Raw genomic sequence first — 19,711 nt, 5'->3', positions numbered from 1 at the left:
TCACCACATTCTAATTATAGAACATTTTTGTGATCCTCAAAAAAGATCCCATACCGATTGCTCAGATCTAGATTTTTAAAAATTAGTTGCCCAGTTGCTAGTGGTTTAGGAAGACTGTCTTTTTAGATGATTAAAATATCATCTTATGTCTTCCCTACAATATTCTTCTGGAGCTATTCTATGTAATACTTTAAACTTGGGAAATAACATCACATACTTTTTTAAAGTTATACCTGGCCCCGTAAGGCTGGCTCCTGGTTCTGTAAACACCAGAATAACACTTTGCTTCATAAATATGCTAGTTAATAGACTGGCAGGTTCCAGGGCAGTGGTTTTCAAACTTTTATGCACATTGGAATTATTTAGGGATCTTTAAAACATACTGATCCCTACGTCCCACCCCCAAAGATTGTGTTTTGATTGGTCTAGGATGTGGCCTGGGCTTCAGAATTTTTTAAAGGTCCCTAGATAATTCTAGTGTGCAACCAAGTTTGAGGTATTGTCCTAGGAAAAGTGCCAGTTGTTTTCCAGTGTGACTGGAAGAATAGCAGCTGCTTCTCTCTGGCTTTCATCATTCTTTAGTCTTTCCATATATGCCTCTACTTTGTCATTTTGACTATCTCCAGATTTGCTCATTTCCAAGGTGTGTTTAAGATTTGGGGTGGGTGCCCTGGCCAGGTAGCTCAGCTGGTTAAAGCATCTTCCCAATAAGCCAAGGTTTTGGGTTTGATTCAGGGTCAGGGCACATATAAGAATCACCCATGAATGCATAAATAAGTGGAACAACAAATGGATGTTTTTCTCTCCCTTCTTCTCTCTCAAATCAATAAATAAAAGATTAAAAATATTTTTTTAAGAAAAGATTTGGGGTGGGTCAAGAACTAATAAAAGTAATCATAGTAATAGCTAAGAATTTGTTAACACAACACACCAGGCAGTGTGCATACATTATATCATGCACTAATCTTATAAGACCCTTGCTATTTCCTTTTTGGATATGAGAAACAGGCTTACAAAGATTAACTTGCCCAAAGACTCCTAGTTGGTAAGTGGCGGAGCCTCATTTGTCTAACTGCCAGATCCAAGGTTGATAGCAATTATACACTTATTAGTAACAAAATTGTGGCTCTCTCACCATTGGAAGTGTAAGTTTCACTCCAAGACAAATCCCTTACAGTCATCTACACATCATCCTGAATAAATGAAAGTGTTGCCTTCCTCAGGATATGAATTTACCGACGGTTCACATTATGTGTATATATAAGAAAATAGTGTTGGAAGGATGGGGAGTTACAGGGGGATATAGAAAAACTTTAATTTTGTACTTTATGGTGTCTTGAATTGTCTGGATTTCTTTTCAAAGTAAATGATTACTTTTACTTTTGTAATTAACTAGAGGCCCAGTGAACAAAATTTGTGCACTAGAGGGCGGGGGTGTCCCTCAGCCCAGCCTGCACCCTCTCCAATCTGGGACCCCTCGGGGGATGTCCGACTGCCAGTTTAGGCCAGATCCCCTAAACCAGCAGTCAGACATCCCTCTCACAATCTGGGACTGCTGGCTCCTAACCGCTCGCCTGCCTGCCTGCCTGATTGCCTCTAACCGCTTTTGCCTGCCAGCTTGATTGACGCCTAACTGCTCCCCTGCCAGCCCGATTGCCCCCAACTGCCCTCCCCTGCTGGCCTGGTCGCCCCCAACTGCCCTCCCCTGCTGGTTTGATCTCCCACAACTGCCCTCTCCTGCCAGCCATCTTGTGGCAGCCATCTTGTGACGACATGGGGGTGGCCATCTTGTGATGATGCGAGGGTGAGATGCCACCTAGGCTTTATTAGTATAGGTGGTGGTCACCCTTGGATTTGGAGATTAAAATTAGTTTTAATTTTTCTTTATAAATTTCTCTATTTTCCAAAATTTCTGTAATACACATGGATCACTATTATAACAAAAATAGGTTATAAGTAATGTGCACATCATTTCTAGGAGTGTGCTTGAAATAAAATGTAAAGGATGCCTAGAAATTTATTACTTTCATAGAAAATTATCTAAGAATGAGACAGGATCTGTGTAGGCAGAGGAAAATTACCAGCAAACTATTAGCTGTAATGCAGATTTGGCAATCACTTGAAAGATGGCAAAATGAGGAAGTTTTTATATTCCTAGCAGCAGCCACTGGTTAGAGGTATACAGTAGCTTGTTCCCAGTGCAAATGACACCACGCTCAACTCTGAGTGCTGAGATCTTGGGTTATAGTTTAGCAAGATTGGTTAGTTGTTATGGCAAGCAAGTGCTGAGGGTGTGAGTTGGGTCCACAGGTGAGTCCATTAACTCCACACTGTGAGTGACCACAAACCACACTCTGGCCAGGCCATTCCCTTTGCAAAGACATAACGCTTGATCTTGGAAGGGCCAGGTGAAAATGTGGATGCATCATTAGGAAGACATCTTCATCACTAAAAACAAAACCCCAAAATGGTTCCATGCCTTCCCCACCACGGCAGCGGCGCAGGAATCAAAAAGCATGAGTATTGGCCCAGGATGAGTTGCTAACCCTTACCTGTCCGGGAGGGGAGCTCTCTGCACCCAACACCTGCCTATAGAACACTGGATCGCAGCTCCGCAGCGTGTTCTGGCAGCTGGCCAGAGGGCTGGCAGCCCCGGGTTTCTTGAGCAGCGGGTCGCCGCGGCGGGAGTCCGTGGTGAGGTACACCTGGTGGTAAAGGTGCGGCGGCCCCAGGCCGCCCCGCACGGCGTCCGCGTGCAGAGAGGGCCCTGGCGTTCGGTACAGGGAGCTCACGGGGGCTCGGTATAAGTCCCTGGACTGTTTCCACTTGTAAACTTTGAATATTATCACTCCCAGTACTGTGACTGCGAACCCCACGGAGACCAGGATTAGAGAGAGGAGTAGATAAAAGGTGAGGTTTTTATTCTGCTCCCCAGGGGCGGAGCCCGAGGGGAACTCCGCCCGGGCTTCGGGAGATTCCTCGGTGACAGACACAGTCAGGGTGGCGGTGGTGGACAGCGAGGGCTCCCCATTGTCTTTGATCAGGACCGTGAGAGTTTGCCTGGGCAGGTCCGTGTCCTGGACGGGGCGGGCAGTGCTGACTTGACCTGTGTGAAGCCCCACGGCAAAGAGGCTCTGGTTGGGGGCTCCCAAGAGGCTGTAGGAGAGCCAGGCGTTGTTTCCTGCATCCGGGTCCCAGCCTACCACCCGAGTGACCACGTGGCCAGCCGCGGTACCTCGGGACAGCACCTCCACGGAGCTCCGGCCAGGCCGGGGGTACAGGACTTGGGGGGCGTTGTCGTTGCGGTCGGTGACAAAGACGTTCACGCTGATGTTGGTGGTCAGGGCAGGAGTGCCCCCATCGCTGACGTGGGCTGTTAATTCGAACTCGCGCCGGTCCTCATAGTCCAGGGGCACTAAGGTTGACACCACGCCACTGTCCCGATGTATCGTGAAAAAGCGACCCACGAGCCCAGCCTCCGCGCCTTGCTCCAAGAGAAAGAAGGAAAGGCGAGCATTCTGCGGGGCGTCGGGGTCCCAGACACTTAGATTTAGTATTGGGACCCCGGGGAGGTTATTTTCCTCCACGTAAACGTCATAGGAAGGTTGAGCCGATTGCGGAGGGTTGTCGTTGATGTCGGACACTTGCACCCGGACCGTGGTCTGGGCTGAGAGGGCAGGGGCTCCGGCGTCTCGGGCAGTGATGCTGAGGTTGTATTCAGGCACGGCCTCCCGATCCAGGGCTGCGCTGGTTTTCAAAGTAAAGTAGTTCTTGAGGGAAGAAGTAAGGCTGAAGGGGAGCCCGGGTGGAATCGCGCAAGTCACCAGCCCATTGTCCCCAGCATCCAGGTCAGTGACGCTGAGCAGGGCGATGACAGTTCCCAGAGGGGCATCCTCCGGGACGGGGCTGTACACGGAAGTGACTGTGATCTCCGGGGCGTTGTCATTCACGTCCACAACCTCTACCAAAACTTTGCAATGCGTTCCTTCAGGATTGGCGCCCTTGTCCTTGGCCTGGATGTAAATCTCGTGGAGCTTCGTGTCTTCGAAGTCCAGTCGGCCCTTGATGGTCAGCACCCCGGTTACCAGGTCTAAGGAGAAGAGTTCCCGCACGCCGGCGCGGTTGTGGCTGCCGAAGGAGTACACGATCTCCCCGTTGGGGCCTTCATCCAGGTCGGTTGCACGGACTTGCACCACGCGAGTACCGGGGGGCGCATCCTCGGGGACGCGCGCCCGATACAGGGACTGGTTGAAGGAGGGCGCGTTGTCATTCGCGTCCAGCACGGTGATGCGAATGGGCAGGCTGGCGGAGCGAGCCGGGCTGCCTCCGTCCACCGCCGTGAGCACCAGCTGGAGGCTGGGCTCTCGCTCCCGGTCCAGGGCGCGCTCCAGCACCAGCTCCGCGTACTTGGTGCTGTCCTCCCGCGTCTGCACCCGAAGCGCAAAGTACTCGTTTCGGCTCAGCTCGTAGGTTTGTAAGGAGTTGCTTCCTACATCGGGGTCGTGCGCGCTCTCCAGCGGAAAGCGCGTGCCCGGCGCCACAGCCTCACTGATCTCCAATTTCATCTCCCGGGTAGGGAAAGCGGGATTGTTGTCGTTGATATCCTGGATCACCACTTCCGCACTGAACAGCTCCAGTGGAGTGTCCACCACCAGCTCCAGAGTTACGGTGCAGGAGGGCAGTGTCCCACAAAGCTCCTCTCGATCCAGGCGGTCGTTCACGAACATCTCTCCGCTCTCCCGGTTCACCTCAAAGAATCTTCGGCTAGCTCCGGACACCACCCGGAGCCTGCGAGCTGACAGGCTCCCGAGATCCAAGCCAAGGTCCGCGACCACGTTGCCCACCGCAAAACCCTTCTCTCTTTCCTCCAGGATCTCATAGCGAATGACGGCGGAAGCCCTGTGCAAGGCACCAAGCAGAAGCAAAACTCCCACCGCTCTCCCGGTGCTTACCAGTCCGCTCCTCCAGGCCTCTGGGACCATCTCACTCGAAGGCAGTTCTCTTCGCGGGGTCCAGGTCGTCCTGGCGTTTTCGCTGAGAAACTTTCAGCGGGTTAGCGCTTGAGCGCTGGGCGCCGAGTCTGACATGGCTTTCTAGATGCCTTTGATTTGCTCGTCGGCTGTTCAGTCTCTGCCTCATCCCGGGGCGCCGAGAGGGGACGGGCCCGGGCCCGATCTCCAGCGTCTTCATTGGCCGACAGCGGCACGCAGAGTCCCAGCCAATAACTGCACGAAGAATGCGCTAGCGCGGGGCGCTCGGAGCGGGACGAGCGCGTAGCGCCAGGAACTTCACTTTCCTTTGGCTTACTTCCAAAGTTTACGGCCAAAGCGCCTTGGCAGTATCCCTACATCGGAAACCTAGCTGAGCCTGGAAAGCCAATTGCAGGGCGATGAAGCTGGCCCTTCTGCAAGTCTTGAAGCCAAACCCAGGTCTATTAAACATTTTAATGATTGTCTTTAATCGCAAGAAGGGGGGGGGGGGCGAGGATCAAACCAAACAACAGCAAAAAACACACACGATACAATGCTGTCTGGAGAAACACCAACAAATTTGGTTTGTTGGAGGTGGAGTAAAACCTATTTAGCCGGACTCTATTAGTAAGGAGTAATTTAGCATTTCTATGGAGATGCTAATAACTGCAGTTTTATCTGTTACCAAATGAGACTTTAGAATTCCCTGTCACTTCCTCAGTAAAGCAAGACAGGACCTACTACTTTCAGCTGGTAGGTTTTATGGAATTTAAACACTCAGTGCGGATTTCTTTTAAAACTAGATATTGCTTAGCTCTCATTTCCCAGGGAGCAATGTGAAATTTCCTACCGTTTTTCCCAATGAGGATAATCTCAACCATAGAGCATAATCTCAAATATTTCCCTTTACTTGATAAATGTGTTTCCCAAGAACTTGGGTTCGTATGCCACAAAGAGAAGTTCATTGCTAATAAAGGACAACACCTCTCCCCACAAAGAGGGGGCAGGCTTATTTACCACTTGAGACATTTATGAAATGATTGTGATATGGTTACAAAGCTCCACAAAGTCTTTAGAGAAACACAAAGCCTTTACCCACAGAATAAAGAGCCACGAGTTTTCCATATTTAAGATGGTAGTTACTAAACAAACAAAATAGCAATGATTAGGATAATGAATAAGAGAGTCAGGCATGAATCAGTCAGAGCTGAGTTGTATATCTTTGGACAGTAAACTACCCTCTAAGCGTTCCTGAGTTCCTATCTACTAAATGAATGAGGCAGGTAAAATGACTGGCACAGAGTCAGCTTCAATTTATGATGCAAATCACCCCATTAGAGGTAACATTTTAGAGCCTCACATACCATTTCTGTATAACTGTCTAGGACATTACTTTGATTGCACAAAGTTCTTGCTGAAGTGTAACTGAACCTTGAGGCAGAGAGGTAGGCAGACAGGTTAGATAGGTAGATAGGAAATAAGTATATATAGAATATTTATTGAAGAGATGAAAGGCCATATTTGACCTGTTTCTCTATGTCCTGAATACTTCAATTCATCTCTTAAAACCCCCAGTTTTGAATACTCAAGTTTGACAATTGGCTAGATCACAAGAAGGCCAAGAGGCATTAAAAGATAGAATATATCCTATGGAATATATTTAGAATTGAGAATACAGTCCAGTCACTTGCTACTCAAAGTGTGAGTCAAGGGCCAAGGGCATAGGCATCATCTGGGAGTTTCTTAGAAATGCAGAAACACCCCACTTCAGACCTACAGAACCAGAATTTGAATTTAACAAACTACCTGGGTGATATGAGCGTACATTAAAGTTTGAGAAGCACTGATCTAGAGGGTTATTCAGAGATAAACTGATTTTTCAATCATTTTTTCCATTCACTATCACTTAATTGACAACATGTCTTTTCAAAACCAGTTTAAAAGGTAGAAGTTGTTTTCCCATTCATAAGGCACACAGTTTTCCTAAGACCTCTTCATGAGCCAGCAGTACTCTCTTGGATCTATTCTTCACAGTAGCCAGAATGATCTTAACATTTTAATTGCATCGTGAGTCTTCAACTCAAACATCCTCAGGAGCATCTCATTGCTCTTGAAATAAAATACCAAATCCTTCGCATAGTATCCAAGTTTCATGTCTTCTTCTCTGATATTTCTAGCTCTGCTTTCAGTGTGGCCATCAGCCAAGCTCGTTAGTGCCCCAGAGCCTTCACACAGACTATTCCTCGCCTAAGAAAGCTTCTTTCCCTTCCCTGCCTTTGCTTGGTTAATTTCTACAAATCTTTCAGGTCTCAGTTTAAATGTTATTTCCTAACAGAGGATGTCCCTTAGACCCATTTAAAACCAGAATCCTTTGTCATGCTCTGTCAGAGCACCTTATATTTTCCTTTGTTGAACCTAGCACAATTAAAATGTTTGTAATTAGTTTTTTGTTTTAGCATAATGCCTATCTCTTCGGCTAAGAAAAATTTTTTTAAAGCTGCAGGAGGGCAGAGACCATGCCTGTTTTGATGATCACTTGTATTCCTGGTGTCTAATACAGTGGACACTTAATACTTCCCCCATCCTAGCTTTATTGAAGTATAACTGACAAATAAAATTGTATAAGTTGAAGGTATATGAGTGATGATTTAATATATGTATACATAATGGAATGATTATAATATAGTTAACACATTCATCACCTCACCTAGTTACCATTGTGTGTATGTGTTAAGAACATTTAAGATCTATTCTCTCAGCAAATTTCAAGTATATAATATAGTACTGTTAACTATAGTTACCATACTATACATTAGATTCCCAGAACTTATTCATCTTATAACTGAAAGTTTGCACTCTTTGACCAACATTTCCCTGTACTTACTAGTAATGCTTATTAATATGGCAATCATCATGCTAATGGCATAGCAATAATAAAATGTACCAAGGAATATATATATTCATTTATGTGCATCTATAAACATTTTTGGAAGATACAGCTACTCTTTTAAGCTACCAGATGGCCTAATGAAACTATTTCTTAACATAATAATTTGAAAGAGAAAACATAGTTTGCCAAAGAACCAAAGTGAGGTGTGCTAATATCACTCACTGGAGATAAATAAAGATGGCATAACTTGCTGTGTCACCTATATCCAGGGGAAATGGAAGCACCAGTGTATAGGACCAATACAATTTTCCAGTCTCTAGCTTCTTTTCTCTTTGTCTTAGGATTTTAAGAGAGCCTCCAATAAATGAGATGCACAAACATAATATAACTTTTAATTTTTTTTTATTGATTTTTTACAGAGAGGAAGGGAGAGTGATAGAGAGTTAGAAACACCGATGAGAGAGAAACATCCATCAGTTGCCTCCTGCCCATTCCCCACTGAGGATGTGCCCGCAACCAAGGTACATGCCCTTGACCGGAATCGAACCTGGGACCCTTGAGTCCGCAGGCCGACGCTCTATCCACTGAGCCAAACCGGCTAGGGCCATAATATAACTTTTATTATTATTTTTTTAAATATATTTTATTGATTTTTTACAGAGAGGAAGAGAGGGATAGAGAGTTAGAAACATCGATGAGAGAGAAACATCGATCAGCTGCCTCTTGCACACCCCCTACTGGGGATGTGCCCGCAACCAAGGTACATGCCCTTGACCGGAATCGAACCCGGGACCCTTGAGTCCACAGGCCGACGCTCTATCCACTGAGCCAAACCGGTTTCGGCCATAATATAACTTTTAAATAGAAAGTAAATGTATTATAGTGATCAAGAGCGAGACTGTAGTGTCCAGAAGACTTGAGTTCCAATACTGGATATTACACTTAGTAGCTATGTAACCATGAAGGTTTTATTTTTAACCTCTCTTTTATTTTCTTGATCTGTAAAATGGAAATAATAATAGTACTCCTTGACATAACTACATCTTAATCTTTTATTTTAATCTTTTAACAGCTTTATACTTACCATAGAGGTCACCTAGACAATCAATGATTTTTGGTAAATGTATATAGCTATGCAACCAATACCACAATCCAGTTTTAGAATACTCCTATCACCCCCAAAAGTTTCCTTATGCCTGTCTGCAGTCAATCCCCCAGCCTCAGGCAGCCACTTACCTACTTTCTATGTAGTGCTGCCTTTTCTGGAAGTTTTCATAAAAATTGAATTATAAAATATATAGTCTTCTGAATCTGGCTTCTTTCACTTAGCTTAATGTCCAACCCAATTCTTAACTACACCCTCAAACCTGTTCTTTCTTGAACTTTTTTCGTCTAATAAGGGGCCCTGGTAGCCCAGTCAAAAAATCCTAAATCATTCTTAACATCTTTTCCCACATCCCCATTATTAGTTCCATCATTACTAGTTCATGCCAATGCTTACTACCTCCAAAATATATTTGAATGTGTCAATTACTCTCCCTCTCTTCAGCTACTTCGTGAGCCAAAACTACCTTAAATACTGTCATAGCTTCCTCTCTGGTCTTATTTCCTCTTTTGTTTTCCCCAAATTCTATTTCACATGCAGAAATCTGAGGGATCTTGCAAAAAATGTAAGTTAAATTATATACTCTCCTTGATAAACGTAGTGCTTGCCACTAGGACTGGCTGCATAATTTGTGGGATTAATGCAAAATGAAAATGGGCTCCTTCTTTAAAAATTAAGAATTTCAAGATGGTGACAGTAGAGCATTAACCCAAGTGCAGGGCCCTTCTAAGTATGGGGCCAGTGTGACTGCACAGTTCACATGCCCATGACGCTGGCCTTGCCTAGCACAGAGGAAGCTCTCCACAAATATTACCTAATATTGATCCCAGAGTGTCAGTCATATCGGAAAAGTCTACTCATGATACTGTTAAATTACTGCATTCAAGGAAAAATATATGTATTATCCCCTTAAAATCCTAAATATCATCTAATAATCTTTCAACATAATCTAATTTGCCTATTTAAGGAACATCCTAAGGTCAAATTAAGTGATCATTTTAGGAGAAATGGCATAAAAACAGATCAACCAATAGATCAATCAAACATGCATCACAATTTAGACAGGTGAGAGATTCAAGGGTTTGGTGAAGAAGCTGGATGGTTTAGTCTTAATATATATCTGAAGTTTATGTGTATGAAATTTTTTTGTATGTTAGGATTTTGAAAGATGATCTATGATATTAAGAATAAATTTTTAAGACCCATTTTATCTACCCTTAGGACAAGAAAAAATTATAAAATATTTTGGAAGTACAGTCAATGATTTTAGAGGTCAAAAGTTTAAGACAAAAATGTTTGCTTCTCCCATTTGAGTGCTATTCTTTTTTAGTCTTGATCACATTAGTACTTTCTTGTTGCTTATTATATCACAAAGCTTAGGTATGCCAGGAAACTACCTACAAAAGACTACTAAATTTGTCCACATGAAAATCTCCCAAGAGACCTAAATTCTCCTTAGAGAGATAGAATTTCTTAATCTTTCCCAAGCATGCTGTTATTATATTATTATCTAAATTATGATCAGGTCTCCTCAAATAGATAGCCTTGTATGGCTAAATTTGTTTGTTTATTTTTTATAAATTAAGTACTTCATATAAATATATAATGATAACTTTGAGTGAGAAAGAAGTATGGCTTTCTGATCATTAAAACCTTCTGGCAATACAGAAGTTTGGTATATGATAAAGATGCTATTTCAAATCACTGGGGAAAAGATGAAGTTTTTAATAAATGGTATTGGGACAACTGGATAGCCACACAGAAAAAAAAAAGATAAAATTAGTTCCAACCTCAACACACATAAGGATAAAGTTCATATAGATCAAGAATCTAGAAGTAAAGACCAAAAAAAACCATACAAGTCCTAGAAGAAAATTGATAAAGTTTTCTATATCCTGAGTGTATAACAAGGCTTTCTAACTTTGACTCTAAACCTAAATGCAATACAAGAAAAGACTGATTCATTTGATTACATAAAAATAAAAGTGAAAAAGGGTTGCACTACAAAAAATACCATAAACAAAGGTGAAAGGCAAATGAATGCAAAAAATACTTGCAACTTGTATCTTGGACAAAGAGCTAATATTTCTACCTAAATCACTTAACATTTTAGGATGAAACACAAAAATATGATAGAAAAATGAACATAAGACAGGAATAGACAAACTTTAAAAGGAGATAAACTGACTTTTAAACACATGAAAAGGTGTTTAATGTCAGTCATAATGAAAAAAATTCTAATTAAAACTAACTTTAGTTTTTTTACTGATCAGATTGGCAAAAATGTAAAAGCTTGACACATACTCTGTAGGCAATGATTTGGAAAAAATAACATTCTCACCTATTTGTTGGATGCAAAATGTTACAACCCATATGGAAGGAAATAGTTATATCTGATATTTAGCCTATGACCTAACAATCACAGTTTTAGGAATTTACCCTAAATATATACCATAAAATTATGAAAATACATATGTACCAGGTTATTCATTACAAAATTATATGTAACTGCAAAAAAGATTGGAAACTACCTAAATGACAAATTACAGATTGGTTGAATAGACTATGATATGTATGTGGTTGAATAGACTATGATATCTATGCATACAATGGAGTTTTATAAAGCTACATATTTAAAAAAAGAACAACGAAGATATCTATAAGTTGATATAGAAGATTTCCAGGATATATTATTAGTGCAAAAAACGAAGTGAAGATTTTTGCTTTTGACCACGTGGCATTAGCCATACCACTATAAATAACTAGAAGATTGATGAAAATATGGAAAAAATGTTGTTAGACATTTGCTCAAAAAGAATGCAAAACTGAGTGAAGCAAATATGGCGAGTTCTAGGATCTGTTATTTTGTTTTGCCTGGAGGCAATTTTCAGACAATGGGACAGGAAAGGAAAAAATCCAAGTATAACAGTGGCCTTGCTAAATTGAGGGGTAGAAATTAGAATTTGGAGAAACTAAGGCATCCAGAATTTGTGGGACAGAACACCAGAGAGAATGGAGCTACACTAAGAACTCCAGATATTTGGATAAGGAATCCCTTGAGTCTTTGGATGAATGATAATCTGAGCGTACATAGACTGACATTCTTTTGAAGCTGAGCAAAGAACAACTGTCAAGGGAGCTATTAGCTGAAGAATTCCTGGAACTCCCACAGGGATGGGAAATATTTGAATTCTATTTAGCTAGAATACAGAGACCCTGCTGAACACTCCAAGAAATAAAAAAAGTCACAACTTAGCAGCAGGTCTAAACTAGCTCAAGGCAAAAGGGTTTATAAACCTGTCCTAACAAAGCTTATAAACAAGCCTTTAAAAGATCAACCTGATCTGCAAATAACTTAAAAACCTTCCATACTTCTTAAAGAAAGACAACAAAATACAAAGGTTTAACAATGTAGCCCTGACTGGTTTGGCTCAGTGGATAGAGCGTCGGCCTGTGGACTGAAGGGTCCCGGGTTCGATTCCGGTCAAGGGCATCTGCCATGGTTTCGGGCACATCCCCAGTGGGGGGTGTGCGGGAGGCAGCTGATAGATGTTTCTAACTCTATCCCTTTCCCTTCCTCTCTGTGAAAAAATCAATAAAATATATTTAAAAAACCCAAATCAATGTAACATTTACAACGTCTGCCATCCAAACAAACAAAAACCCATCCACATTACTAGACATGCAAATAAACAGAAAATTATGACCTAAACCAGGAAGAAAATCAGGACTAGAAATGGCAGAGTTGATGAAATTAGCAGACAAGGACTTTAAAACAGCTACTATAAATGTTACCAAGGATTTAAAGGAAAACATGATGAGAAAAATGGAATGAAATGAAAGAATTAAACTTCTAGAGGTGAACAATATTGAAATGAAAACTTCACTAGACAGGAATAGCAGTAAACTAAACAGTGTGAAAGAAAAGATCACTGAACTTTCAGACATAACAACAGAGACTATCCAGACTGAAATAAATTTTAAGAAATGAACAGAGATTCAGCAACCTGTGGGAAGATATCAAGTGGTCTTATATATGTGAAATTGAAGTATCATAATTGTATGTGGGTGTGATAAATAATATTTGAATAAATATAGCCCCAAAATTCCTAAGCTTAAAGAAAATTATGGACCTACAGAATCAAGAAGGTCTATGAATCCCAAGTAGGATAAACATAAAGGAAAACATACTAAAGTCCATCATAATTAAATTTTTGAAAGCCACTGATAAAGATAAAATTTTATAAGTAGTTGGAAGAAAAAAAGCATTAAGTAATGGGGGAACAAAGATAAGAAATATTATAGACTTCTAATCAGAAACAATGTAGGACAGAAGAGAGAGAGGAACAATATCTTTAAAGTGCTGAAAGAAAAAAACTTGTCAGCCTAGAATTTTATATCCAGCAAAAGTATCTCTCAAAAATGAAGGTAAAATAAAGATTTTTTTTTAGACAAACAAAAACAAAGAAAATTTGCAACCAGCAGATTTATATTATAAGAAACATTAAAAGAAGTTCTTTAGTCTGAAGGAAAATGACATCAGATGGAAATTTGGATCTAAGTAAAGAAATTAGTGATAGAAATAATAAAAATGTAGGTTACATATTAAAGACCTTTCTTCTCACTTTTGAATTTCTTTAAAAGATAATTAATTAGTTAAAGCAAAATAACATATTGTGGAGCTTAAAATATATGCAGAAGTAAAATGTGTGACAATAGCACACAAAAACAGAGAAGAGAAATGTTAAAGAATACTTCATAGATATGCAAATGAAGTTCTATACCTAATGTGAATTATATTATTGTGATAAGTTAAAAGTGCATAGTGTAAATCCTAGAACAACTACTTAAAAATGGAAGAAGGTATCTAATAAACTAATATCAGAAAAAAATGAAATATGAAACAATACTCAATCTAAATAAGATGGAAAAATATGAAAGAAAAAAACCTGATGGGATAAGGAGAAAACAAAGCAAGATGATGGACATAATCAATATTAGATTACATGTAAGTGGTCTGAACATTCCAACTAAAAGTAACAGATGAATAAAAAGTAAGACCCAACTGTATCCTGTCTACAGAAAATATATTTTATATATAAAGGAAAATATATGTTATGCAAACACTAATTATAAGAAAATTGAGTGGCTATGTTAATATCATAGAAAGTAGACCTTCAGACAAGATATATTAGCAGAGAAAAAGGAAGAGATTTCAAAATGACAAAAAGGTCAATTTACCAAGTATTAAGATTAAATGCCTGTTTATCCAAAGAAAATTATCAGGGACAAAGAGGGACATTATGCAATGATAAAAGGGTTGACCCACCAGGAAGACATAACCATCTTAAATATGTATATACCAAACAACAGAACTTCAAAATACATGAAAAAAAAAACCTGATATAACTGAAAGGTAAAATAGACAAACTCACTGTTGAAGTTGGAGACTTCAACAACTTGACAATGATTAACAGAACTACTAACAATTATATAGAGTGAACAGTGACTGACAAAACTCTTCACCAACAACTGATAGAATCACTAACAAGAATATAGAAATGAACAACACCATTAACTAATAGGAGCTAATTGACACATAGAGCATACTACCTAACAACAGAACATATTCTGATCAAATCCAGAGTCAGAAAACACATCTCAACAAATTCAGAATGAAAATCACACAGAATATATGCCTTGACCATCCTGGAATTAAAATAAAAAGCATAAAGATAACAGGAAAATCTCTAAACACTTGGAAATAAAACAACACATTTCTAAATAATCCATGGTTCAAAGAATAAGTCTCTAAGGAAATTGAAAAATACACTGAACTGAAAATACAGCTTATCAAAATTTATGGAATACAACTAAAGCAGTCCTGAGAGGTAAGTGTATAACGCTAACAATAAAAGAAAAGGTCTCAAGTGAATAAACCATATACATCTCAAGAAACTAGGAAAAGAAGAGCAAAATAAACCCAAAGCAAGCATAGGCAAGGAAATAATAAATACAAGTACAGAAACTAATGAAATTGAGCTCCTAGGTATATACCCAAGAGAAATGAAAACATATGTCCATACAAAGACGTGTAGCGAATATTCATAGCAACATTTTTCACAATATCCCCAGACTGGAACCAACCCAAATGTCCATCAATAGATTAATAGATAAAATATGGTACAAGGATAGAAATAATAAAAATGAGAGTGGAAATTAATGAAATGAACAAATAGAGAAAAATCAATGAAACCAAAAGCTGTTACTCTAATAACAAAATGAGACAAAGAAATTATAGGAAAAGTAAACTACAGACCAACATCCTTCATAAACATACATGCAAAAATATTTCACATAATATTAGCATACTGAATCCAATGATATAAAAAGGCTAGAATATGATGACCAAGTAGGGTATATTTAAAAATTGCAAAGTTGATGAAACATTTAAAACTCAACCTGTGTAATTTATCATATTAACAAGTAAAATTGAAAAGTTACATGGTCATTTCAATAGATGCAAAAAAGCATTTGACTAAATTTATCATTCATTAATGATAAAAACTATCAACAAACCAGAAATAAAGGAAACTTCCTCAATTTGCTAAAATGTATCTATGGAAACTTAATGGTGGAAAGCGAAATGCTTTCCCTCAGAAAAGACTAGAAGCAAGAAAAGAATGTCCACTCTCACCATTTCTATTTGATTTTGCTCTGAAAATTCTAACCAATACAACAAGGTAAATAAAAGAAAGAAAAGGCATACACATTGGAAAGGAAGAAAGAAAACAGTAATTTTTTTGTGCAGAAAACATGTTTGTTGTGCATGTAGATAATCCTAAAGGATCTACAAAACAAAACAAAACAAAAAACCAAAACCTTACTAATATTACTCATAAATCAATTTATTAAGGGCCCACGATAGAAGATCAATATAACCAATGTTACCTCAATAAATTCAATTAAAAATAAATTGTATTTTTATATACTTGCAATGATCAATTAGAAAATGAAAAATTTTAATGCCATTCAGAATAGTAGAAAACATTAAATAAGTAGTGAATTTATCAAAACATACAGAAAATCTGCACACTAAAAACCACAAAACTTGCTTAGAGAAATGAAAGAATGCTTACGTAAATGAAGATATATACCATGTTCATGGATTGAAAAATTCAATAATATCATTAATTTTTCTAAGTTGAAGTTATAGAATCAATGCAACCTTTTGTTCTTAAAGAAAATGACAGCATGATACCAACATTTACATGAAAATTAAAAGAGCTAGAAAACCAAACAATTTTGGAAAAGGAAAACAAAGTTGGAGAACTAACACTACCTGACTTTAAGTCTTTGTTATAATGCTACAGATATATAGGTGTTAGAATATAGATTCCCAAAACAGACACATATTTTTGAGTTAGGTGCCAAGTAATTTGGCGATTACTTAATGGGGAAGGATAATCTTCTCAGCAAATTTTCCAAAGGCATAGCTTGATATTCCTTTGGAAATATAGAAACCCTCATATCATACACAAGCATCAACTCAAAATGGATCATATACCAAATTATAAGTATTAAAACTATAAAAATTCTAGAAAATAAGGAGAAAATCAACAGAACTTTACAACAGGCAAAGACTTATTAAATAGGGTATAAGAAATAAAAACTATAAAGGAAAAAAATGAATAAATTGAGCTTTATCAAAATCACAATTTCTGTTCTTCAAAAGACATTAAAAAGAAAAGGAAAAGTCAAACATATTTAAGACAAGTCATAATATCCACAAAACACATATGTGACAAAGAATTCATATCAAGAATGTATTTTTTAAAACTCTCATAACTCAATTTTAATATGACAAATAACTCAAAAATGGACAAAAGATCTTAACAGACTTCAAGAAGAAGATATACAAATAGCCAATAAGCACATGAAAAGATGTTCAATATCTTTAGTCAACAAGAAAACACAAATTAAAACCCCAATGAGAGTACTACACAATTCCTAGAATGATTAAAATTAAAAAGTTTGGCAATAGAAAGCATTGGGGAAGATGTGGATCAAATGAAACTCTCATGCACTGCTGATGGAAATGTAAAGTGATATTACAACTTTAAAAAATAGTTTTGCAGCTTCTTATAAAGCTAAATATATACTTCCCATATTATATGACCCAGAAATTATGCTTTTAGATACTTATTCAAGAACTAAAAAACTATTCCCACAAAAGACTTGTACATAAATGTTCATATCATCTTAATTCAGAATAACACCAAACTGGGAACAATCCAAATATCTACTAACAGGTGAATAGCTACACAAATTGTGATATATCTGTACAGTGCAATACCTCTCAGCAATAAAAAGGAACAAATTACTAATACATACAATAATGTGAATGAATTTCAAAAATAGCAAAAGAAGCAAACACAAAAAGAGCACATGTAAGATTCCATTTAGATGAAATTCTGGAAGAGGCAAAACTAATTTATAGTGACAGGAAGCAGACCAGTAGTTGCCTGGAGCCAGGGATGTGGGGAATTGATTGTGAAAGGGCATGAGAGAACTTTTAAAAGTTATAGAAAGGGTCTATATTTTAATTGTAGTGGTGGTTACACAGGTGCAAATATTTGGCATATTCATTGAGCTGTATAATTTTAAAGGTACATTTTATTATATATAAATTATACTGCAATAAAACTGATTAATTTTTTTAAAAAAGCAAAGTGCAAAAGACTACATATAGGCATTTCTCTCTTTTCATGGTAGTGCAGACTGTAAATATGAACTGTGCAAGCTGAAACTGTAAAGTGATCTTAATTGATGGGGGAAATTATGATTGTTGCATGACCTTTAAAAATTTTTATGAAAACATTAAAATCTCTCTTATAGGGAAGTAAAAAATAATAAAAATATTTAGTACATTAAAATCTAAAATATTAGAACCCCTGAGAATTAAGGGGTTTTATTTCTTTGTAAGAAACTTATTAAGAAAAAGACTTAGCTTCTTCTCATCCTATAATTTACAATATGGAACAAGCATTCTTCCTATGCCTTGGTAAATTGTCATACTCCTTTCTAAGTTTGGATCAACTTCCAATGGCATGAAACATTTCTGAGTTACAATTTTGTGCATTTTGGTGTTGCCATTTTTTCTATGATATCTTCATCCTTTTCATCACAACCAATTTCCTCACCCATGTTATTAAGTACACCTTTACTAAGCTCCTTTGGCTGCATGGCTAGAGACTCTCAAAGGCTGCAGCATCAACATTCCATAGTCAGCTTTTACTTCGGCAACTCCACTTATGTTTAATTCAAATTTCACTGACAGCATTATCACTTTTGTTTCTTGACTGCACTTCTTTCTTTGTTGGTCAAATCCCCTATACATTTTTATAAAATTTCATGTGGGCTTATCACTGGGGGACAAGAAGTCAATATAACTACATGCTCTTCTATCTGTGCATGAACTTAGTACCAGATGCAGACTGAAAACACTAACAGACTGAAAGAAGCCCTGTGATTTGTTGAACACCTTTATTTGCAAAGTAATCTGTGGACTGAAGGGCTAACAATGAAATTTGCACTTTATGCCACTAGTCAGTTCATATACCACAATAACTAAAGTTTGAACTATTTTTAGAAGACTGGTATTATTTGAACTGTGGTAACTGAAATTTGTATATACCATAACTATTCAAAGCCAGAACTGCTTGGATAGTATGTTACCTTTTGTAAGAAAGAAGAATAAAGAAGAATATATAAATATATGTGATTTTTTCTTGCAAAAAAGAAACACAAAGAGGATAAACCAGAAAGTAATTAAATAGGTTATCTACAGTGGATGCTATGAATAAGGCAGAAGAGATAGGGAAGGAGTGACAGTTTTCTGAATATACTTTAAAAGATTGTTTGACTTTAATTATGTTAATGTTTTATATATTCAAGAAAGAATACTAATCAAAACTCTAATCAATATTAGAGTGTAGAAAAACTCTAAAATCACATATAATAGAAACTAAGAACCTCAAATGATAACATAATACTGCAAATAACTTTGAACAAAGCAGTTAAACTATATACACTCAGTTTAAAAGATAATTGCAAGCAAATCTTGAAATCACCTTAGTATGGGTCTAGCAATTCTTGAAACTACTTTCTGTGTATTTTAGGACTAAGTAAATACATTCATAACGTTGGGAGCTAGAGTTCTCACTGCTAGAAAGGAAAATACAAAGATGGAAAGGGGAGAGGCTAGGAAGAAACTGAATTGGAGGTATTAATGTGAATCCATCCTTTTGAAGGTGTGAGTGTATAGATGCAGATGGTATGCGTGTGTGTATGTGTTCCCCAGCTCTGTCTGCTGAAAAGGCCTAGATATAGTGACAGCCCGTTAGCCATGCATACACCTAGTACCCAGAGCTTAGTTTCTAAATACTATTCCCTACTGAAAAGGAGCAGGGTTTATGGGTAAATGGTTCATTTCATGACTGGCACAGGGAATGTGTAAGAAAGTAATAAAGTGCTCAATAAAATGATAGAGGTATAACAAAAAGACATAGGAACCAGCTTAAAGAGGTTCTTACTGGCAAAACCAGTTTGGTATAAAATTAATCTAAATCTAAAATAAAATATATCTAGAATAATTTGGCATAAAAACAAATAATGGCAATAATGAAATATTATTCATTGAAAAAAAAAACCACATACATGAGCCACAAATGAATGTATAAAAAA

The 19,711-nt window shown here is 38.2% G+C and overlaps 1 protein-coding gene across 21 annotated transcripts in view; it reads right to left on the bottom strand.

The window, feature by feature from the left end:
• Positions 1-19,711, bottom strand: part of LOC307099905 (protocadherin gamma-C4) — a gene marked incomplete at its 5' end in the record, with an annotated part of 162,285 nt that overhangs the window by 26,775 nt on the left and 115,799 nt on the right. Inside the window, one exon of one of the 21 annotated variants that reach the window (XM_079771991.1) lies at positions 2,553-5,443. The exons of 19 other annotated variants lie outside the window; for them this stretch is intronic. In XM_079771991.1, coding sequence (XP_079628117.1) covers positions 2,553-4,982 — 2,430 coding nt within the window. Of the gene's footprint in view, positions 1-2,552; positions 5,444-19,711 lie in introns of those variants that run through there. One more of the 21 variants, XM_079771989.1, reaches the window with a different exon arrangement.

The sequence above is a fragment of the Cnephaeus nilssonii genome (genome assembly GCF_951640355.1).
Source record: "Cnephaeus nilssonii genome assembly, chromosome: 5".
Taxonomy (NCBI): domain Eukaryota; kingdom Metazoa; phylum Chordata; class Mammalia; order Chiroptera; family Vespertilionidae; genus Cnephaeus; species Cnephaeus nilssonii.
Note: the sequence above shows the minus strand (reverse complement) of the source record. Positions and strands in the feature narration are given on the sequence as shown.